We start from the raw sequence: 23,411 nt of genomic DNA, 5'->3' as shown, positions 1-23,411 counted from the left end.
TCCCTATGCTGGGGCCTGTAGCTATTTTGCACAGGGGCAAATGAATACACAAGGCAGCAGGGGTGGGGGGAGGGAATAATCAGGTCCACGTGTGTTTACATCAACGTGCAAAGTCCCTGCTCGGCACACACTTCCCTGCGTGTGCGTGTCTGGGCTGTGGGGGGTGTCACACTCTGCTTCAGGGAGAGTCACAGGTGAGCCGTGACAAGTTTTAATGCAATGCTGGATTCCCCTCTGACCTTCCCCTTGTGCCCACTGCAGTAACCCCTCAGGATCTGCCCCGAGGGAGCCTCCGACGGAACACTTCACCCCGCAGCGTCTGGTGAAACACAAGCAGCTGGGCCCTATTATGGTGCTTTGATGCCACAGCCTTGCTGGCGTGACACAGACAACAAGCTGCCGGGCAGAAGGCTCGGGTTTGACAGCAGGGCTGCTCTTCCCAAAGACCATTTGACTTCACAGCACCGACCAGGGCAACTGCACTGACCCGCCTCAGGGTGCCCTCTGCTGGGCTGAGTGCCCGTTGTGCCGCTGGTCAGCGAGGACCAGATTCGGAGACCCTCGCCAGGTCGAACGGTGCCTGATTTCACCAGGGTCAGGTGGAGCTCACGCTCCCTCCTGAGTCCCACAGCACCAGTGCAGCAGCTGCCAGCTGAGCTCTGTGCTGAGAGAGGCCAGGGGTGCCTGGTCACGGAGGCCGAAGTCACCGCTCCGCTCCGCTCTGGGCTGGGCGTGTGTAGGGACGACTGTCCTGCCACTGTCTACCAACGTGATATATGCCATCATGTGCCAGCAATGCCCCTCTGCCATGTACATTGGCCAAACCGGACAGTCTCTATGCAAAAGAATAAATGGACACAAATCTGACATCAGGAATCATAACATTCAAAAACCAGTGGGAGACACTTCAACCTCTCTAACCACTCAGTGACAGACTTGAAGGTGGCAATTTTGCAACAAAAAAACTTCAAAAACAGACTCCAAAGAGAAACTGCTGAACTTGAATTAATATGCAAACTAGATACTATTAACTGTGGCCTAAACAAAGACTGGGAATGGTTGGGTCATTACACCAATTGAATCTATTTCCCTATGTTAAGTTCTCCTCACACCTTCTATGGGCCATCTTAATTATCACTTCAAAAAGTTTTTTTCCTCCTGCTAACGATAGCTCATCTCAATTGATTAGACTCTGCCTGTTGGTATGCATACTTCCACCTTTTCATGTTCTCTGTATGTATAAATATCCCCTGTCTGTGTGTTCCATTCTATGCATCCGAAGAAGTGAGCTGCAGCTCACGAAAGCTCATGCTAAAATAAATTTGTTAGTCTTTAAGGTGCCACAAGTACTCCTGTTTTTTTTGCGGATACAGACTAACACGGCTGCTACTCTGAAACCTGCCCATATTGTATCCCCCACAGGGATAAACTGAGGGCTTCTCTCTCCATGGGCTGTCACCTCCACCAGCACTCAATTCACACACCCGGGTGACGCCAACCAGCCCGCTCATGAATAAATATGGGCTCCTCCTGTAATATCTGCTCTGGTGAGATCTGCTCCAGGGCCTCTCCCCGATGGGTTCCGTGCCCTGACCGACACCACCTGCGGTCTAGCACGTCCCTCACTGCACCTCAGCTGGGCAGGGGATGGAACGGTGGCTGTGGCATTTCATCAGGTGCTGGACGTGTGCCCCGTCCCCCCCAGACAATCCCCCATGACTGAGCCCCTCCTCCAGTCTAAAAAGCCTCTGAACACACTAGCTTTGTTTGCAGTTGCATTCACTGTTGCCCCTGAATAGGATCATTCCCAGAACCCCATTTAAAAAAAAAATGGTCCCACGTCATTTGGCTCCTGACCTGCTGTTTGCTGCTGTTTTTAGCTGTGTTGTATTTAGTCATCCAGCAATACAAGGCTTGAAAGAGAACTAAGACAAAGTTGTCCCCAGGAAATTAATATTGTGTAACATGGTTGTAAAATGTGTTTCATTTCTCCCTCTAGTGGCTAGACTATATTGCGGATAACAGCTTACTACTGCTACCAACTATTGAAGCTACTGCGCCTTTAGTTCAAGAGGCAAAACTGCTTTGGCGCCAAAGGTCCCAACTTCAAACCTTACCAGCAATGACAGTCAGGATTATTATAATACTTGTTTGTATTACGGTGTTGGCGAGAGACTCCAACTGAGATCAGAGCCCCATTGCAGTAGGTGCCGTACAAACACATAGTGAAAGCCAGGCCCCACCCTGCCCTGAAGATCTTATGATCTAAACCAGGGGCAGGCAACCGAAGGCGGCACGCGAGCTGATTTTCAGTGGCACTCACCCTGCCTGGCCACCAGTCTGGGGGCTCTGAATTTTAATTTAATTTTAAATGAAGCTTCTGAAACATTTAAAAAACCTTATTTACTTTACATACAACAATAGTTTAGTTCTATCTTACAGACTTACAGAAAGAGACCTTCTAAAAAGGTTACAATGTATTACTGGCACGCAAAACCTTAAATCAGAGTGAAAGACTCGGCACAGCACTTCTGAAAGGTTGCCGACCCCTGATCTAAACAGACAAGACAGTCAAAGGGTGGGAGGAGAAACAGGGATGAAGAGATTTGCCCAAGGTCAATCAAGCAGCAGGTCAGCAATAGAGTAGAACAGAACCCAGGTCTTTTGAACAGCAGCCAGTGCCCTACGCACTAGACGGCCGCCCGTAACGAGCCCCATGGCACAGCAGGGTTTTGCTTTGGCTACTGAAAGAAAGAGCAAGGAACCTCGGCATGTTTCCTCCCTTTCTACTGCCCGTTCCCAGGAGCTGTGGACGGTCTCTAGCCAAGCACCAGGCACAGCACAAAGCTCCATACAGAGAGTCACACTCCTGCCCGAACAGAACAAAGCGGCGCTGGCTGGTTTGAGGGCTCATGGAAAAGCAGGAACTTTGGGGATCTTTGTGGCAGGCAAAGCACTCCCCAAATGGCAGCCGTGGGGCAGGCTGCACCGTGAGAGGGGGTTTCGCTGGGAGAAGGGGCAGGCGTTCTGCCCGGTGACAAGTCAGGCTAACCAGCCATGTGCCTAACAGGCAGAATTTCCCTGCACAAATCTGTGCCTGCTGATTGCAGGCTGGTGAAAATAGCAACATTTCAGTGCCAGACAAGCTCCCGGGATATCTGTGTCCCAAGCATGGAGTGACCCTGGGTTATTTCACCCAGCACTTTCCAGCATGCACATGGCTCAGCGAGGGCAGCCCAAGGAGAAGCTAACTCTGGGCGGTGTCAGGCAGCCCCATACCCGTCCCAGGGGGGTTTCCAGTGAGACCCCACCGCTGGCAAGTGCTAAGTGACTGATTGGTGTCACCAGCTGGGCATGTTCTGGAACCCAGCCGAGCGGGGCAGGGAATCTGCAGGGTCTGTTCTTTGGAAACCCCTGTAAGGTGTCCCGGTGCCACCCAGCACCGTTCCCAGCCCTGGGACGCACAATCTCCTCTTTTTACCCCCCCCCCCCCCCATTGCACCGGGAAGTGTCCGGGTTTCCTGCCCCTTCAACCCCCCTCTGTCCCCCACTCTGCATCTGGGTGCCCAGCCTGATCGGGAACAAGGCAGCTCACCGGACAATTACTCCACGGATCCGCGCCCCAAGTTCTGACCCAGGAGCCCCAGGGCCAGGCGGGTGCCTGATTCCTGCCCGCCCGGCCCAGCCCAGCCCCGGCCAGCCGAGCTCCCCCGGCCAAGGGGGCCGAGCAGCGCCTCCCCCACCCGCGCCTCGCTCCTCACCTGGGCAGCGGCGACCCCCGCAGACATCTCGCCCCCCGCTTCTCCCGGAGCCCGGGCCGGGGCTGCAGCCGCTCTCCGCTCGCGCGGGGCGGTCTCGGCCGCTCCCGGGGGCTGGGCGCAGCCCGGCGGCGCAGGGGCGTGGGGCGCCCACGCAGGAACGGGGGACGCTCCGTGGGCAGAGCAGCCGCTTGTCATCGCCGCCCTCCCTGCGCGGGAGCAAAGCATCGCTGGGAACGGGCCTGCCCCCTTCCCGGGGGGACTACAGCTCCCAGCAGCCTCCCCGCGCGGGGCGGAGCGCGCAGCCCTGGGCCGGGGGAGTCCCGGGGGCTGGACCCCGCGGCGGCCCCGTGCGCGCCCTGCAGCCGAGCCAGCAGCGCCGGGCCAGGCAGCGCGCCCGGAGCGGGGCCGCCTTGGAAAGGAAACAGATCAACGCGCTGCCCTGGGCTCGGATCCCCCGGGGGTGCCTGGCTCCAGCTCCCGCGGCGTGGGGCGCAGGGATCCGGGTCTCCTGTGCGGCAGCCGGTGGCCACTTGCTGCCACTCTCTGGGCCAAGAGGGTGTGTGTGGGGGGCTAGGATCTGCCCCAGGGATGATTGGGGGGCAGCTCTCCAGCCTGTTATGCAGGAGGTTGGATTAGATCAGCAGGTCTCAAACTTCTGTACTGGTGACCCTTTCACACAGCAAGCCTCTGAGGGTGACTCCCCCCTTATAAACTAAAAACACTTGTGTATATATTTAACGCCATTATAAATGCTGGAAGCAAAGCAGGGTTTGGGGTGGAGGCTGACAGCTCGCAACCCCCCATGTAATAACCTCGTGACCCCCTGAGGGCTCCCAACCCCCAGTTTGAGAATCCCTGGTCTAGATGATCAGGCTGGTCCCTTCTGGTTTTGGGATCAGTACATTTTCTGCCCCTTGACTCATAGACTCATAGACTTTAAGGTCAGAAGGGACCATTATGATCATCTAGTCTGACCTCCTGCACAACGCAGGCCACAGAATCTCACCCACCCACTCCTGGAACAAACCCCTAACCTATGTCTGAGTTATTGAAGTCCTCAAATCGTGGTTTAAAGACCTCAAGTGCAGAGAATCCTCCAGCAAGTGACCCGTGCCCCATGCTGCAGAGGAAGGCGAAAAACCTCCATCTGGGAGCTGTCTCACACGCCTCCAGCCTGGCAGGGACATGCCACCCCTCACGCAGACGTATTGATTCCTTCCTTTCCCCAGGCACTGATGCGAGTGGCTCTGCTGGGCCTGTCAATACACATTATAAGGAATCAAGCAGCAGCAGTCGGTCCAGAAAGACCCACGGGCTGCAGCAGCTGAGGGGTGTCAGTGTGCACATCCTCCCCAGGGGATAGCTTAGCCCAGCGTGGACACCTCTGTGGGCACCACAGGGTGAGCCAGAAGGAAGGAGGCAGAGCGTGAAAAACACTTTTAGCCCATAAAATCACACCTAAGACATAAAAAGGGTGATAAAATATTGTGCATGACCATATACCCCCAGGAAGGGATAATCACACCCCACACAATCATTACACATGGGTCACCAAGGCATCGGTATCACCAAGGTCACCCAAACTGCTGTGAACACACCAGACCATAGACTCTCAGGCCTGGTCTACACTACGAGTTTAGGTCGAATTTAGCAGCGTAAAATCGAATTAACCCTGCACTCGTCCACACAATGAAGCCATTTTTGTCAACATAAAGGGCTCTTAAAATCGATTTCTGTACTCCTCCCCGACGAGGGGATTAGCGCTGAAATCAACATTGCCGGTTCGAATTAGGGTTAGTGTGGATGCAATTCGATGGTATTGGCCTCCGGGCGCTATCCCACAGTGCACCATTGTGATCGCTCTGGACCGCAATCTGAACTCAGATACACTGGCCAGGTAGACAGATAAAGCCCCACGAATGTTTGAATTTCATTTCCTGTTTGGCCAGCGTGGCGAGCTGATCAGCAAGGTGACCATGAAGAGCTCATCAGCACAGGCTTCTGCCTCAGGCTGCTCTCCCAGCTGGCAGCACCGCGCGGGCGCACCCACCCCAGCCTGCCCCTTGCTCCCATGGCTCATGGAGCCTGGACAGTAGTAAGGAGCAGTTCAGCTATAGGCTGAGCAAGTGCAGAAGGGCTTCCCTGTAAGCCATAGAATCATAGAATCTCAGGGTTGGAAGGGACCTCAGGAGGTATCTAGTCCCACCCCTGCTCAAAGCAGGACCAATCCCCAACTAAATCATCCCAGCCAGGGCTTTGTCAAGCCGGGCCTTAAAAACCTCCCTCCTCTCCCTCCTTTGATCTCCGCTTGCAGAGGCAATAAAGTTGGTGTTGTTTCAGATTCCTGCATTCTTTAGTACTTCATCACAGCAAATGGGGGGATAACCGCTAAGGTAGCCCAGGAGGGGTGGGGGAGGAGGGAAGCACTGGGACTGTCAACTAATGTGCTGAATTTGCCTCTGAGCTCATTTTCCCTTCTAGCTGGGAATTCAGAACCCTGCCCTGTTGAGCCAGACATGCTAGCCAGCTGCAAACACAGACCTAGGTCTGGTCCATGCCCTCAAAGCTGCAGACTTTAACCAAAAACTGCTCAGCAGGTCACCTATCTCCAGCACCCAGACACCCAGTTCCCAATGGGACCCAAACCCCAAATAAATCCGTTTTACTCTGTATAAAGCTTATACTGCATTTCCATCAAACATTATGGAGTGCAACGTCACAACATCAATTTAAAAAAAAGGCTCCATAGGCAATCCTGGCAATTACAGGCTGGTAAGCCTAATTTCAGTGCCAGGCAAATTAGTTGAAACTACAGGAAGGAACAGAATTATCAGACACACAGATGAACATGACTTGTTGGGGAAGAATCAACATGGCTTTTGTAAATGGAAATCATGATTTATTAATCTATTAGAATTTTTGAGGGGGTCAACATATGTGGAAAAGGGTAATCGGGTGAATATAGTTCACTTGGACTTTCAGAAAGCCGTTGACAAGGTCCCATACCAAAAGCTCTCAAGCAAAGTAAGCTGTCATGGGATAAGAGGGAAGGTCTTCTCCTGGATGAGTAACTGGTTAAAACACAGGAAACAAAAGGTCATATTTCAGAATGGAGAGCGGTCAATAGTGATGTCCGCCAGGGGTTGGTACTGGGACCAGGGCTGTTCAACATATTCATAAATGATCTGGAACAAGGGGATAACAGAGAGGTGGCAAAATTTGCAGACCATACAAAATTACTCAAGATAGTTCAGTCCAAAGCAGACTGTGGAAGGACCTCACAAAACTGGATGCGGGCACCATTATCTCCTGCAAATGTAAACAAACTTGTTTGTCCGAGTGACTGGCTGAACAAGAAGTAGGACTGAGTGGACTTGCAGGATCTAAAATTTTACATTGTTTTATTTTTGAATACAGTTTTTTTGGTACTTAATTCTACATTTGCAAGTTTAACTTTCATAATAAAGAGATTGCACTACAATACATGTATTAGGTGAATTGAAAAATACTATTTATTTTGTTTTTTTACAGTGCAAATACTTGTAATAAAAATAAATATAAAGTGAGCACTGTACACTGTATTCTGTGTTGTAATTGAAATCAATATATTTGAAAAATGTAGAAAACATCCAAAAATATTTAAATAAATGGTATTCTAATTATTAACAGTGCAATTAATCATGATTAATTTTTTTAATTGCTTGACAGCCCTAATGCAAAGTAATCACACTGGAAAACAGACTCCCAACTATACATATCAAATGATGGGGTCTAAATTAGTTGTTACCACTCAAGAAAGAGACCTTGGCATCATTGTGGCTAGCTCTCTGACAATATTGCTCAATGTGCAGCGGCAGTCAAAAAAGTGAAGAGAATGTTGGGAATCATTGGGAAAGGGATAGATAATAAGACAGAAAATATCATATTGCCTCTATATAAATCCATGATACACCCATACCATGAATACTGTGTGCAGTCCTGGTCACTTCATCTCAAAAAAGATATATTAGAAAGGGAAAAGTACAGAGAAGGGCAATGAAAATGATTAACATTATGGAACAGCTCCCATATGAGGGGAGATTAAAAAGACTGGGACTTTTCAGCTTGGAAAAGAGATGACTAAGAGGTGATATGATAGACATAAAAACTTGACCGGTATGGAGAAAGTGAATAAGGAAGTGTTATTTACCACTTCTCATAACACAAGAATTAGGGGTCACCAATAAAATTAATAGGCAGCAGGTTTAAAACAAACAAAAGGAAATATTTGTTCACACAACACACAGTCAACCTGTGGAACTCCTTGCCAGAGGCTGTTGTGGCCAAGACTATCACAGGGTTCAAAAAAAGAACTAGGCAAATTCATGGAGGACAGGTCCATCAATGGCTATTAGCCAGGCTGGGCAGGGAAGGTGTCCCTGGCCTCTGTTTGCCAGAAGCTGGGAATGGGCGACAGGGGATGGATCACTTGATGATTCCCTGTTCTGTTCATTCCCTCTGGGGCACCTGGCACTGGCCACTGTTGGGAGACAGGATACTGGGCTAGATGGACCTTTGGTCTGACTCAGTCTGGCCGTTCTTATGTGCTTATTTGTGTGCACATGCAGGCAGAATCAGTGCTCTGTGTGTGTCAATGCTGTGTGTATGAGTCTGTATCAGTGTGTGCTGTGTGTGTGTGCCTAGTCAGCGCTGTGTGTTAGTGCTGTGTGTGCTGTCAGCTGAGCTCTGTCAGTATGTGTTGTGTCAGCTCAGTGCGGTGTTTGTGTCAGTGTGAGTGCCTACTCAGTTGTGTGTGTGAGTCTGTGTCAGCGGGTGTCGTGTCAGCTCAGTACTGTGTGTGTGAGCTCAGTCTTTGGCAGTGCTGTGTGTGTGTGTGCTGAGTCAGTGCTGTGTGTGGATGGGTATGTCAGTGTGGATGTGTCAGTGTGTGTGTGAGCTCTGTGTGTGAGCTCAGTCTGAGGCAGTGCTCTGTGTGTGTGTGTGTGTGTGTGTGTGTGTGTGTGTGTGCTGACTCAGTGCTCTGTGTGTGTGTCAGTGCTGTGTGTGGATGGGTGCAGAGTCTGTGTTCTGTGTGTGTCAGTGTTGCTGTGTCAGTGTGTGTGTGAGAGCGTCAGTGTGTGGGTGTGTGTGAGAGCTCTGTGTGTGGATGGGTGCAGAGTCAGTGCTCTGTGTGTGTCAGTGTGGCTGTGCCGGTGTGACTGTGAGCTCTGTGTGTGTGTGGATGGGTGCAGAGTCAGTGTTCCATGTGTGTCAGTGTCAGTGTGTGTGTCAGTGTGTGTGTGTGGGGATGGGTGCAGAGTCAGTGTTCTGTGTGTGTCAGTGTGTGTGTGTGTGGGGGGGGTGTCAGTGTGTGTGTGTATGGGTGCAGTCAGTGCTCCGTGTGTCACTGTCAGTGTGTGTGTGGATGGGTGCAGAGTCAGTGCTCTGTGTGTGTCAGTGTGGCTGTGTCAGTGTGGCTGTGAACTGTGTGTGGATGGGTGCAGAGTCAGTGCTCTGTGTGTGTGAGTGTGTGTGTGGATGGGTGCAGAGTCAGTGCTCTATGTGTGTCAGTGTCAGGTCAGTGTCAGTGTGAGTGTGTGCAGTCAGCGCTCCGTGTGTCACTGTCAGTTTGTGTGTGGGGGTGTGTGTCAGGCGGTGTGTGGGGGGTGCAGTCAGCGCTCTGTGTGTCACTGTCAGTGTGTGTGTGTGTGGGTGTGGGGGGTGTCAGTGTGTGTGTGTGTGGGGGTGTCAGTGTGTGTGTGTGTGGGTGCAGTCAGCGCTCCGTGTGTCACTGTCAGTGTGTGTGTCAGTGTGTGTGTGTCAGTGTGTGTGTGTGTGTGTGGGTGCAGTCAGCGCTCCGTGTGTCACTGTCAGTGTGTGTGTCAGTGTCACTGTCAGTGTGTGTGTGTGTGGGTGTCAGTGTGTGTGTGTGGGGGGGGTGCAGTCAGCGCTCCGTGTGTCACTGTCAGTGTGTGTGTCAGTGTCACTGTCAGTGTGTGTGTGTGGGGGAGGTGCAGTCAGCGCTCCGTGTGTCACTGTCAGTGTGTGTGTGTGTGTGTGTGTGTGTGTGTGTGTGTGTGTGTGTGCAGTCAGCGCTCCGTGTGTCACTGTCAGTGTGTGTGTCAGTGTCACTGTCAGTGTGTGTGTGTGTGTGGGTGCAGTCAGCGCTCCGTGGTCACTGTCAGTGCGTGTCACTGTGGGTGTGTGTCGGTGTGTGGGTGGGCGCTGCTCCCGGCCCAGCCCCCAGCTCCCAGCATGCCCTGCCCGGGTGGCCGCCGAGCCGAGCCGAGCGGGGCCGGGCCGGGCCGGTCTCTCCGCCGGGGCGGTCTCCGGGCCCCGGGGCCGCCGGGCAGCAGCCGGGCCGGGGCGGCCGAGCCCAGGGCCGCGGCCCGGAGCCTCCTGCTGCGCGGGGAGCCGCCCGCCGGGCATGGCCGGGAGACACGGGCCCGCCCCGCCTGCCCAGGTAGGAGCCCGCCCCGGGCCCCGTGTGACCCCCAGCGGGACCCCCAGCCACTGCTCCCCCAGCAGGACCCCGTCGTGTGACCCCAGCCACTGCTCCCCAGCGGGACCCCGTGTGACCCCAGCCGCTGCTCCCCCAGCGGGACCCCCAGCCACTGCTCCCCACCCAGCGGGACCCCCGTGTGACCCCCAGCCACTGCTCCCCACCCAGCAGGACCCCGTGTGACCCCCAGCCACTGCTCCCACCCAGCGGGACCCCCGTGTGACCCCCCAGCCACTGCTCCCCACCCAGCAGGACCCCCGTCTGACCCCCAGCCACTGCCCCCTTCCCAGCAGGACCTCCCGTGTGACCCCCAGGAACTGCTCCCCAGCAGGACCCCCGTCATGACCCCCAGCCACTGCTCCCCACCCAGCAGGACCCCGTGTGACCCCCAGCCACTGCTCCCCACCCAGCAGGACCCCCGTGTGACCCCCAGTCACTGCTCCCACCCAGCAGGACCCCCACACACCCTACCCAGTGTGACCCCCAGCCACTGCTCCCCACCCAGCAGGACCCCCGTGTGACCCCCAGCCACTGCTCCCCAGCAGGACCCCGTGTGACCCCCAGCCACTGCTCCCCACCCAGCAGGACCCCCCGTGTGACCCCAGCCACTGCTCCCCACCCAGCAGGACCCCCAGCACTGCCCCTACCCAGTGTGACTCCCCAGCCACTGCTCCCCACCCAGCAGGACCCCGTGTGACCCCCAGCCCTGCCCCCCAGCAGGACCCCGTGTGACTCCCCACCCAGCAGGACCCCCCAGCCACTGCTCCCCCTACCCAGCAGGACCCCGTGTGACCCCCAGCCACTGCTCCCCACCCAGCGGGACCCTCCTGTGTGACCCCCAGCCACTGCTCCCCACCCAGCAGGACCCCTGTGTGACCCCACAGCCACTGCCCCCACCCAGTGGGACCCCCAGCCACTGCTCCCCACCCAGCAGGACCCCATGTGTGACCCCCAGCCACTGCTCCCCACCCAGCGGGACCCCGTGTGACCCCCCAGCCACTGCTCCCCACCCAGCAGGACCCCCATGTGACCCCCAGCCACTGCTCCCCACCCAGCAGGACCCCCGTGTGACCCCCAGCCACTGCTCCCCACCCAGCGGGACCCCCATGTGACCCCCTCAGCCACTGCTCCCACCCAGTGGGACCCCGTGTGACTCCCCAGCCACTGGTCCCCAACCCAGTGGAACCCCCAGCCACTGCTGCCCCCAGCAGCACTCCCCGTGTGACCTCCCAGCCACTGCCCCCTATCCAGCAGGACCCCGGTAACCCTCCCCAGCTACTGCCTTCCCCCACCCAGTGGGTCCTCCCCGTGACCCCCAGTCACTGCCCTCCCAGCTCAGAGGTGTGAAAAATCCATACCCCTGCATGATGTAATTGTACCGACTGTAACCCTGGTGTAGACAGCGCTATGTCGGCGGGAGAGCTTCTCTCTCCTACACAGCTGCCGCCTCTCTCGGCGGTGGATTAACGACACCGGGAGCGCTCTCCCACTGGCACAGCGCGGCTTCGCTACAGCCGCGCAGCTGCAGTGTCGCAGCATTTTAAGCGTAGACCTGTCCTGAGGCTCCCTAGCGCTACCCATGTACATTTCTAGTGTAGACCGGGCCTTAGTCCCCTCCGCAGGAGCTAAGCAAGGCCAGCCGCCTTCCCAGCTGCTTCTGCAGAGTTCAAGCTTCGTGGCAAAAGTAAAGGAAGCTACAGCCCTTGTGGACCCCAGCCCAGGGCCATGTACAGGCAATACAGCCCGAGACAATGGCTCGGGGATGTGTGGGCTGCCCCACACACTCCGCAGCCAGGGCCATGTGCAGACAGCGTGGCCTGGGAACAGGACTCTGCGGTGTGTGGCGCTCTGTGCACTCAGCAGCTGGGGCCATGTGCAGACAGTATGGCCTGGGAACAGGACTCTGCGGTGTGTGGTGCTCCGTGCACTCCGCAGCCGGGGCCATGTGCAGACAGTATGGCCTGGGAACATGGCTCTGCGGTGTGTGGCGCTCCGTGCACTCAGCAGCCGGGACCATGTGCAGACAGTATGGCCTGGGAACATGGCTCTGCGGTGTGTGGCGCTCCGTGCACTCAGCAGCCGGGGCCATGTGCAGACAGTATGGCCTGGGAACAGGGCTCTGCGGTGTGTGGCGCTCCGTGCACTCAGCAGCCGGGGCCATGTGCAGACAGTATGGCCTGGGAACAGGGCTCTGCGGTGTGTGGTGCTCTGTGCACTCCGCAGCCGGGGCCATGTGCAGACAGTATGGCCTGGGAACATGGCTCTGCGGTGCGTGGCGCTCCGTGCACTCAGTAGCCGGGGCCATGTGCCAGGTCTCCAGGGAGGAGGGAATGTTGCATGGTGGATGAGGGGCGCTGTGAGAGGTTGTGGGGCTTAGCAGGGTCTTTGCTATTGGGCCATTGGGTCCTACTTGTAAATTGTGATGCTGTTTTTATTGCTTTTGTTCATGTGCCCAGAGCATGCAATGGGCACGTTCTTTAGCACTTTCAATAAGTAGCCCCCTAGCTCTCCAGTCAGCCACAGAGCATTCCAGGAGACCCAGGGCAGACAAGCCCCAAATACAACCTCAGTGTGAACAGGTCTGTGTTATGCTTCATTATAAAAGCAGAGACAAGCACAAGCCCATGTTTCTCTGTCTGGGTGAACAGCGTAAGCCAGGCAGTTACCTGATAAGGGTGGGCTGTTGAGCCGGTTTCATGTGAACAATGTGGATATTTAAATAGTCCCCAGACCGGCTTCCTGATGACCACACTCACGCCTATCTTAGAGCTGCCTTGTGAAAGCCTGGCCCCACTGAAGTCAGTGCAAAACCTCCCTTTTCTTCAGTAGAATCCGAATTTCACCCATTGTTTCGGGCTGACTGCAGGGACCCTGGGCTGTAGTGGTGCAGAGCATCCATTCAGCATCCTCCCTCCCCCCGCCCTGTGTGTACTTCATTTATCACTCACGTTAGTGACGTTTTCCTTTTGCACCCTGGCTCTGGTAAACGCTCTGGGGACTTCCGGCCAATTCCTGCAACCACTTGGCGATTTTGCCACCGATTTCAGTGGGACCAGGAACTGCTCATCGGCCAGCTTGTGATATAGGTTACACCTGTGTAACGTCATTGGCTTCAGTGCAGTTTCTCAGTATTTACACCTGTACAAAAGTGATATAGGAGCCGGTAAAGCACAGAGTCGGGCTGCTCGAATTTACTGCAGCTGCCGTGCCCCAGCCCAGGTTTCCATAGGGGTGGGTGCTGCCGTGCACACGGATAGCTATGGACAAAGGCTGAACAAGAATAATTCCTCTTCGGCCAGTTTGGCAGGTGCATTACCCTCATCCTGCACACCTGACTGGCAGCTAGCCCGGGCTAGACCAGGACACCCATTCTATTAGCCTCCCATGCTACCATGTACATCACCACTGTGGGTTGAACCTACTTGCTCCAGGCTGCATTTGGTGCTGATGTTGCATGTTTTTTTCATAGACTCCAAGTCCAGAAGGGCCCACTGTGATCCCCCAGTCTGGCTGAGTTACACGGGGATGGATAACCCCCTTGAGAGAGATTTTCTGTGGGTTATTTCTGTGAATTTTTCACAGAGCTGGGGCTGACATGAGGCTTGGGTCCTGTGCTGGCCTTCTGCACAGAGGTGAATTTCCCCCCTAGAAACCGTTTTGCTGGGACTCGGGGCTGCAGGCAGCGCTAGCGTGGAATGCTTGTGATTGCAGGTGCCAGTGGTATTTGATGACGTCGCGGTCTATTTCTCCCGGGAGGAGTGGGACATGTTTGCGGAGTGGCAGAAGGAGCTGTACCGGGAGGTGATGACGGAGAACTATGAAATGCTGCTTTCTTTGGGTAAAGAGCTCTTTTCGTTCTTTTGCTGAGACGTGTGGGGGCTCTGTTTTGGGGCTTCCGTTAGCACGTTTGATCTGCGTTCAGAATCCCAGCCGCCCCCAGCAAAGCAAGCGGCTGATTTAAAACCATTGAAAGTCTGTGTAATGAACACTCTGGCACGAGGGTGGGTTCCCCAGCTCTGCTTCACGCTTGCAGGGATGACCAGCTGCTCAAGCTGCGGAGGTCGTGCGGGTGACTCACTCAAGGTGTTATGACAGCTGCTGCTGTTTTCTCTCTCCAGATGTCACAGTCATCTCCCTAGGTGAGGTTTCAAAAAACCGGATAATAGGCTGCTTGTCAGGGGCAAGACAAACAGGGCACGCTCACCGGCCAGTCACTTCACAACTGTGCGAGGTTTGTGGTTAGGCCTAGCTAGGTAGCCATTGCAGTTACCCAGCCTACGTCTGTGTGTGAAACACAAAAGCAGCTGAAGCCTGAGTTATGTCAAGGATTCTGGCCTGTGCATGGATGTCTATTACGCTATTAATAACCTCCATATTTTCAGTGTCGTCTCTGTACATTTTGAAAATCGGCACCAAACTGGCTTTTCTGCCATCTCATTACCTGTCCATCTGCTCACGACTCTTCACAAGCAATGGCCAGTAAATTGGCTAGCTAATTCCCGTAGTACCCTAGGGTGCCTTCCCACCCATCCAGGCTGATCTGGATAGGTGTATCTTTTCCAAGTGTTTTCTCACCGGTTCTAGATCCAGGGTTATTTTTACTGGGTCTCCCGTCCTTACAGGTTGTTCAGATGTCTTGATTTTTCTTCTTGAAGAACGATTTCCAAAAGGAGTGAGTACCGTGGCCATTTTGGTTTTCTTTACTGATGGTTCCCCCTTGTGCTTTTTTCCATGACACACTTGTAAAAGCCGTTCTCTTCACCATTGCCCTTCGTCTGCATTAATTCATTTGGCCTCTTTACTGCTCTTATTTTCTCTGCACCGTGCATTTTCTGTTCAGTCGCCTCCTCGCTCTGTTTCTAGCACAGACCCTTGCATCGGGAACAGTCCCTCCTGAAGGAAGCTTTGCCCGCTTTTTCTTTCTTACATTATTCTTTTCAGAGGAGCTGTGCTCTGTTGTGCCTTAATTATCTTGTCTTCCGCATTGGCTCATGTCCCTACTTCCTCCCACTGCCCCTCTAATCCTGTAGTCCTTTCTCACGAGTCATCTCTACCCCTGTGAATCGTCCTGCAAAAGAGTGCCGCATTCTGGATTTGCCCCAGAGCTCCTTGAAGTCAACGGAAAGATGCTCGTTGGTTTCAGTGGGCTTTGGATAAGGCCCCGTGTGAATCTGTTCGACTAGGATAAATTCAGGCATTTTATGGTGGTATGTTTCAAGCCTTCCTGTTACATTCAGTCAGTTCCTCCTTAGAATTAGGAAGCAGACCCAGGATGGCCTCTCCTGTTTGATTGGAAACTCTACAGCCAGGATCATAAGCTGCCTTATTCAGAAGACCTGTTTGAGGATGATTGCTTGGCTGTATTTATTATACAGCAGATATCTGGGTAATTCAGATCCCCCACAGCTACAGAGGTGTGTGGACTGGGGCTTGGTGCAGGAATTTTTTCTCTTTCTCTCGTCGTGCCGTCGTGGTGACCTGTAGAAAATGCCCCCCACTTCATATTCCTTATGTCCTAACCCCAAGAATTTCTCCACCATCCTCACATGGCAGCTCCCTGTCCCTTTTGTCACATACTGTAAGGCTTCTCCCACCTGTAACGCAGCGAAGGCTCGTCAGTGTGCACGCAGACCAAGGAGTGACTCCGGTTCTGTGAGACACACCAATAACGCTACTTATTATGGGCCAGCCCTTCCTGAGCCAGACTTACAACAGACCCCCAGTGGCTCTTGCCAGCTCCCAGAGCCTGGGGGACAAAGTATTGGCATGGCTCAGCAACCGGCAAGGAGCTGGAAATCCAGGAGTGGGATTCTGTGGTCCATTTCCATCATGACAGAAGGTAACAGCTGGAGCCGGGAGGTTCTCTAGCAGGTCCTGTGGTGTTCACTGCTCCAGAAAGGAAGGTGCGCAGATGGCACAGAGGTACATTACTGAAGACCAGAGAGGGCTGTGAGGACCTGCGGGCCATGTCTGCATAGGGACAGTCAGAACAGCTAAGGTGGATCCTGTCAGGCTGTCTGGAATGGCTCATGAACGTGGGTGGCATAAACCCCCAATTGCTTGTGTTCAATACTTAGATTTCACCCCTCAAGTGACAAGTGTGAACGCCTCAGGCCTGGAGTCACCGACAGTCCCCTTGGTCACGCTGTCTGTCTGGCCATCCAGACAAGCCTGCCTTTGTGATAGAGTATCAGAGGGGTCGCCGTGTTAGTCTGGATCTGTAAAAGCAGCACAGAGTCCTGTGGCACCTTATAGACTAACAGACGTTTTGGAGCAGGAGCTTTCGTGGTTGAACACCCACTTCGTCAGATGCACGTCATGCATCCAACAAAGTGGGTATTCACCCACGAAAGCTCCTGCTCCAAAACGTCTGTTAGTCTATAAGGTGCCACAGGACTCTGTGCTGCTTGGTGATAGAGCGTCCCCTGCACCAAAACTCACACCAATATTCAGGTTACTCCCAGTCCTGAAGGTCAAGTTGTCCAAAGACAACACTTGAAGCCACTCCTGTAATAAACTACCTCAAGGTTTATTAACTAGGGGAAATAAATAGTTATTTACAAGGTTAAGGCAGGTAAACAGACACACACAGAAATGAGTTACCGTCTGAAGTTCAAAAGGAAATAGAAGCTTCTATAAGAAGCAAGCTCGATATCTCCTTTAGGGCTAACGCAACCCGAGCAGCTGGGGATCTTTGCCTCTCTGAGTCCAAGCAGCATAAAGATAAAGTTCTTTCTGGTCTGCCATTTTTGTTACCTTTCCCTAGAATTCCCACTCATGGGTCGAGCGTACGTGCATGTCTCCTCTCCGTGGGTATGGGGGAGCAATCAACAGTCTTCTGTCCACTGATGTTACACATGGGTTTGCCTGATGTCCACAGAGCTTCTTTTGTTGGGCTGGAGAGACACCTCTTGTGGTAAACTAGCATTTCGTACTCGGCAATGCTTCCCTCCTGACTGGGAGGGTTTCCAACTTCATAGCAAACACTTTTATAGCTACATTAGAGCAAATATTTAAATATTACCTTATAACATAGGATACAAATGTTTTAAGTGAGATTTATACATGCAGTATCCTAGGCGCATTTCATAAAGTCTAAACACATTCTTATCACTCTAATATCTGTTTTAACAAGACCAACACACTGGTGAGTCAGACTGGTTTCCAGGGATGCATTAGTCAGTGTTCACTGAGGCACAGGGGCCTCGGAAGAGCTGGCACCCAGTCTGCCAGCGTCACAGATCCACCAAAGGTGTGAAGTCAATGGGCATAAATGAAATCACGTTAAACTCCCATATGGATGGTCTCACTCAGGAGTACAGGGGCTTTAGTTCATTGTAATTTAATCCGGAGGAGGAGTAAATTCCAGCAAACTAAGGCTTGGTCTACACTGAAAAGTTAGGTTGACCCCAGCTACGTTGTTCAGGGGTGTGAAAAATTCACACCCTTGAGTGATGTACTTAAGCCAATCTAACCCCGTGTAGACAGCACTAGGTTGATGGAACAATCCTTCCGTTGACCTAGCTGCCTGCGTCTCGGCTAGGTGGATTACCTGTGCCAATGGATTACGGCTAAGTGGGTTACCTGCTGGCGCAGGTGGCATCTACGCTGATGCACAGCAATGGTGCATTTCAAGTGTAGACAAGCCCTTTGTCACTTCCCCAAGTGTCCCTGGGCGGACGCTTGCTCAGAGAGCTCTAAACAAGCCAGGTGAATGGGCAGCGCTGCAGCAAATGGCGTTTGGTGTCGATAGATGCAGGATCTGCGCACCCTCCTGCCGCACGTAGGGGCACAGAGAGGTGTGACGCAGCCCTTTCTTCTCACTGGCGGGGTGTCAGTTAAAAGGAACACTTCAAGGTGATAAACGTATTGGTCTTCTGTGGCGTTTCCACAGCTTTCAGTCTGTTCCTATCCACCCTCTTAGTCCTTGTCCATTTCAGAACTGGGACGCTCCTGAGGGGTTTTACACCAATTGTTCAGGTGATGGCAAACTGTGCACTGAAATCAAGGCAAAACTGTTCATATATTCCAAGCCCTGACCGCCCCGGTCTCTTCCCACTCGCAGGTTACCCGGGCCCCAAGCCTGACCTCTTGTATCGGCTGGAGCGTGGGGAAGAGCCGTGGGTCCACACCCCGCAGGGCCCCGTGGCGTGGGAGAGCCCCTCTCCGGGTGAGTCTCAGCAATCCCAGCTCCCTCAGCGCGGCTCCTGCTCTGCAGTGAGGCGCTGGAGTCACGGAATCGTAGAACCATATGGTTAGACGGGGCTGTAAGGGTCAGAGTCCAGTGACCTCGTCGCAGGCTGCTGCCCCGGCTTCCCTTTCTCCCCGGCTTCCTCCGGCCCAGGTGTCATGTCTGGGCCTGTCCCACCTGCCTCCCCTCCCCAGCACAAGCCCCTTGCTCCTCAGTTTTCAGGCTCCCTGTGGACCATGGTTATTTCAGTGAGAATTGTCCGCTGACCTGGCACGCTCTCCTGTTTCGGTAGCTCCTGGGGAGGGGGCTGTTAGTGGGGTGCTGGCTCTTTCACCCCCGCACCCCTTCCGCCCTACTGGACACTTCCAGTGTTTGCTCCTCCCAAGCGGGATCATCCTCCCGCACGGCCGCAGCCAGGCAGCGCTGTGCTGACAGGGCGACGTACAGACGCAGATGCTGGGGGAAGGATGTGGGGCTGCCTCTGTCAGCCCCACTGCAGGGGGGTCTGAGTGTTTCCCAGGCCTAGGAAGTAGCATCTGGGTTATGTTCCCTCCAGCAGAGGAGGAGGAGCAGTGCTGTGAGCCGTGGGTCAGCCCCCAGCAGGAGTCCCTGGTGTGGGAGCCTCCGGAGAGTCCCTGCCGAGGTGAGTAGCACCCAGCCCAGCTCCCTCGGTGCTGCCTGGACTCTGGAGAGAAGAGCTGGGCAGAGACCCCGTCCCAGGCTGCTGAGGGCTCTGTTCCTCGTTCACGTGGGGCTGAGGTTAGGGAAGGACCCTGGGCTCCGTTACCTTAAGATCACTGACTGGGTGGGGGACCCGTGCAGACCTGTGTCTGGTTATCTTACATCCCAGTCATCCAGCATGGACTCTCCCCTGCCTGCTCGCTGGGCCCCGCCTCCTGCTGGGGAGAGGGTAGGTGCTCCTGGGCCTTCATCCTCAGCAGAGTCTCTGTATGGGCAGCGACGGTGTCCTGTTCTCGGCCCCTCCATGGGAATGCTGCCGCAGGCTGCTGTGGGGGGAAGATGTAGGCTGGGTCCTCCCAGGTGGGTGTGACTGGGCGATGCCACCTTCCCGGCATATCTGGTCCCCATTAGGGACTCGCAAGGGGTTGGCCAAGGAACCAGACTTCCTGGGGTACCATCAGCCCCGGGGGAGCCTTGAATGCAGTGGGACCTGCGTGCAGCAGAGGAGATTTGGCCCCTTGTTTCTGCTTCCTCCCTGCTGCAATCCAACCCTCCCCAAATGACGCCACCACCCCTCTGTGCTCCGAGGAGCTGGGGGTTCTGTGCGTGCCAGCTGGGGGGATGTCCTAGCCCCATCCCGCTGCTGGTGGTCAGGAGCCGTTTCCTCTTGGCTGCAGCTTGTGAGACAGTTTCTGGATTCTCTTTTCCACCTGTCAGGCGGCGATGTCCTGAGTGGGCCCGGGGAGCAGCAGCGCCGGTTATGGGCCAGCATCCTCCAGTGCGCCGTGGCAGGGGAGAGACCCGAGAGCATCGGCCGAGGTGAGCAGCAGTGATCCTGGGAGCCGCGCTGACTCCACAGCGGGGAGCAGTGACTCTGTCCCAGCTGCCGCCCGAGCTTCCTCCGAAGGATTTGTTGTGTCTCAGGAGGTGCCCGTCGGCCTTCTGTCCCCCCCCAGGCCAAGCCCTTTGCCCACCCGGTTTCTGCTCTCTCTGGGATATTGCGGTGAGATCTGGGCATGCAGCTGCTGAGCGGATAGTGCCCTGCTGCCACGCTGTTCACCCAGACTCTCTCCATTGCACTCACTGCAGCTACTGGGCGTTCCCACTCGGCGCACGCCCAGGGCAGAACCCGGCCCCTCCAGTCAGTGGGTGTTTGCATCTCCTCCCCTTACACACCCAGTTTCCTCCCTACAGCCCTGACGCCTTCAGTCCCTTACGGAACGTCACAGCGCTGCTGTCCAGGGTCAGACACCCCCGCGCCGGGTCTCAGGGGAGGCTGTTTTTAATATTCAGGTGGTTAAGATTAGGGGAAACTTGCTGGATTCGCTCTCCCTGAATCCCCTGACTGGGAGCCGGTGGGCCTGTTCGGAGAGCCCCCGGGAAACTCCCTCTGGTCACCCCCACACTGAGTCTGCCCATGCTGGGCTCTTCCCTGCTCTCTGACCCTCAGTGCTTTGCAGTGTTGGTGACTTTCTCCCGGTGGCTGCTGCGCTGACCGGATGCTGGGAGACGCGGCACAAATCGCCTGTCGGGTGAGGCCTGCGCCCTGGAGACGCCCATTGCCTGGGGCTGGCAGTTCAGCACTGGGAGCTCTGGGGCAATCACAAGAGACAATTCGCTTTCCCGAGAACACACTGAGCCAGCGCCTCGCTGGGGTAACTGCATTGGAGTTAATGGAGTTACCCCAGCATGACTTTGGCCCATTGTCTATTCCGTGCTGAAATCCGCAGGCCCATCTCCACTTCCTGCAGGAGCTGCAGTGCCTCCTGGGAGAAGGGGGGTGCTTGGTCCCAGATATTAGTGCTCCCTCCTCCCTGAGGGATAATCTCTGGACTCTCTTTTCCACCCAGCAGATGGCAGGGCCAGGAGCAGTTCTGAGGAGCAGCATCCGGACGACGGGGCTGAGACCCTGCAGCCCTACAGGGTGTTACTCTGGGGATCAGAAGAGGGCGCTGTCCTGAGCCCTGAGCTGCAAGGGACCTCCCGGAGCTCGTGTGGGTCTCAGAGACCGGAGAGTGAGCTGGGGGCCACGCGGGGGTGTGACCGGTGCTCTAGCAACTCCCCAAATATGCGCTCAGGGCCTGAGACGGGAGCGGGGCCGAGCCCGTGCCCGGTGTGTGCCCCGAGAGCCAATGGCACGGCCCCTCCCGGTGCGCAGGAGAGCAGCGTTCCCAAGAAGGAGAAACCCCACAAGTGCCCGGAGTGCGGGAAAGGCTTCCGGAGGAAGTGGGACCTGACCAAGCACCAGAGAACCCACTCGGGGGAGCGCCCCTACCCCTGCCCGGACTGCAGCAAGAGCTTCAGCCACGTCTCCAACCTCATCAAGCACCAGCGCATCCACACCGGGGAGCGGCCCTTCGCCTGCAACCTCTGCGGGCGCAGCTTCACCCTGAAGCAGGTGCTGGTCCGGCACCAGCGCATCCACACGGGCGAGCGGCCCTTCGCCTGCACCGACTGCGACAAGAGCTTCAAGGACAAGCAGAAGCTGACCATCCACCAGCGCATCCACACGGGCGAGCGGCCCTACGTCTGTGCCGACCGGCAAGAGCTTCGGGCAGAGCCAGCGGCTCAAGACGCACCGGCGCATCCACACGGGGGAGAAGCCCTACCTCTGCAGCGACTGCGGCCGGGCCTTCAGCCAGGTCTCCAATCTGTACACGCACTGGCGCACCCACACGGGCGAGCGCCCCTACCCCTGCACCTACTGCGGCAAGAGCTTCAGCCTGAAGCACGACCTCACCAAGCACCAGCGGGTGCACACGGGCGAGCGCCCCTACCCCTGCACGGACTGCGACAAGAGCTTCAGCCAGAAGCAGGACCTCACCAAGCACCAGCGGGTGCACACGGGCGAGCGCCCCTACCCCTGTGCCCAGTGCGGCAAGAGCTTCAGCAACGTGTCCAACCTCCTTGCCCACCAACGGACCCACCTGGGGCAGCGGCTCCCAGCGGCCAGCCGGGCCCAGCCCGGCCAGGAATGAACCATCATGGGGGTGCTGCTGTGAGCCGGTCCGGAAATCGGGGTGGGTGATGGAACCACGTCACTTGGGCCGTGACCCACGTTCTGCTCCCCTTCCTGCCAGTGCGAATCAGGAGCCAGTGTCAGCGGATGTGCTAAGTGAGGGGAGAGCAGGGCAAGGGGCTAGCAGAGGGTGCTAGTTCAAGCCATCCCAGCCGACGTGTTGTCTGGCAGCATCTCCAGGACTGAGATCCCATTGGTTTCAACAGCACTTACACCAGGGTCTGATCCCCGCCCCCGACATCTCAAGCAAGCGTAAGTTACAGTGGAGTCGCATCACAGGCACATTTAACTAACGCGATTTTAACTATACGCACTCGGCAAAACAAAACAAAAGAGAGAAATAGCAATTTAAATACTGTACCTGTAGTGCGGGTGATTCCGCCCGCCATTCCACTCAATGAGCGTTTGACTAGACGCGATTTTCGCCTCACGCGCTGACTTCAGAACCTAACCCCCACGTAAGATGCGACTCCCCTGTACGTTCTTGTGGCCCAGGCCCTGGAGATTCCAACCCTGAGATTCTATGATTCTATGATAGGATGTGGGGGCGGGCGCAGTGGTTGGGCCTTGCCCCCATGTGGAGACACACAAGCTGGAGGAGCCGGCAGCCCGTGAGTTCCTCACCTTCCTGCGGGGAGTGGGGTCTGGCATCAGCCCTTAAGTGGCGGGCTCCAGCCATGGCGCTTCAGGCTTCGTTCCCTGGCCATGGGGTGGCCGGCGCTGGTCCCGAGCTCACCCCCCATCACCCTGGCCCCCGCTGCTTCCTCCCGTGTCCCATCATCACCGGCCCCCGCTGTCTCCATGCCCACTCCCCCATCCAGGGCTTAATTTGTCCCCAGGCTTGCCGGGACTGAGTAAGTCTGCTGGGAAAAGTGATGTTTGTATGTTGTTTGTTAGCACTTCTCACAACAGACTCACTCTGTAGCAAGTCTAAAAAACAACCAAAAAAGCAAAAGAAACAACAAGAAAAAAGACAAGAACATGCAGAGCTCCTTGTGTTTCTGTTCTGTTTAGGCCCAGTAAAGAATAGAGACAGCTGTGCATTATTAGAATCATAGACTCATAGAATATCAGGGTTGGAAGGGACCTCAGGAGGTATCTAGTCCAATCCCCTGCTCAAAGCATTTTTAATATTGAGTCTGAAAAAACCCTACATAAATAAACGACAATGATCTGGATGCGTGTCTGTGCATATTGATTTGTTTTTCCAAAAGTTAATTAAGTATTTTAGGGAAAATTGTGAGAGCGGCCGCCAGCGAGGGTTGGTGGCTGCACTCT

General features: G+C 55.2%; 1 protein-coding gene and 1 pseudogene across 11 annotated transcripts in view; one reads left to right on the top strand and one right to left on the bottom strand.

The window, feature by feature from the left end:
• The window catches only part of LOC120392699 (protein KRBA1-like), a 47,510-nt gene extending 43,548 nt beyond the window's left edge, over positions 1-3,962 (bottom strand). For all 11 annotated transcript variants that reach the window (XM_039517435.1, XM_039517446.1, XM_039517436.1 and 8 more), the window contains exon 1: positions 3,762-3,962. In XM_039517435.1, coding sequence (XP_039373369.1) covers positions 3,762-3,956 — 195 coding nt within the window. In that variant the 5' untranslated portion in view covers positions 3,957-3,962. The remainder of the gene's footprint in view (positions 1-3,761) is intronic.
• Positions 3,963-10,029: 6,067 nt separating this feature from the next.
• LOC120392704 lies at positions 10,030-23,186 on the top strand (annotated as a pseudogene).
• The last annotated feature ends 225 nt before the right edge of the window (positions 23,187-23,411 follow it).

This window comes from Mauremys reevesii, unplaced genomic scaffold (assembly GCF_016161935.1).
Source record: "Mauremys reevesii isolate NIE-2019 unplaced genomic scaffold, ASM1616193v1 Contig11, whole genome shotgun sequence".
In the NCBI taxonomy this organism is placed as follows: domain Eukaryota; kingdom Metazoa; phylum Chordata; order Testudines; family Geoemydidae; genus Mauremys; species Mauremys reevesii.
This window is presented reverse-complemented; position numbering and strand designations above follow the sequence as displayed.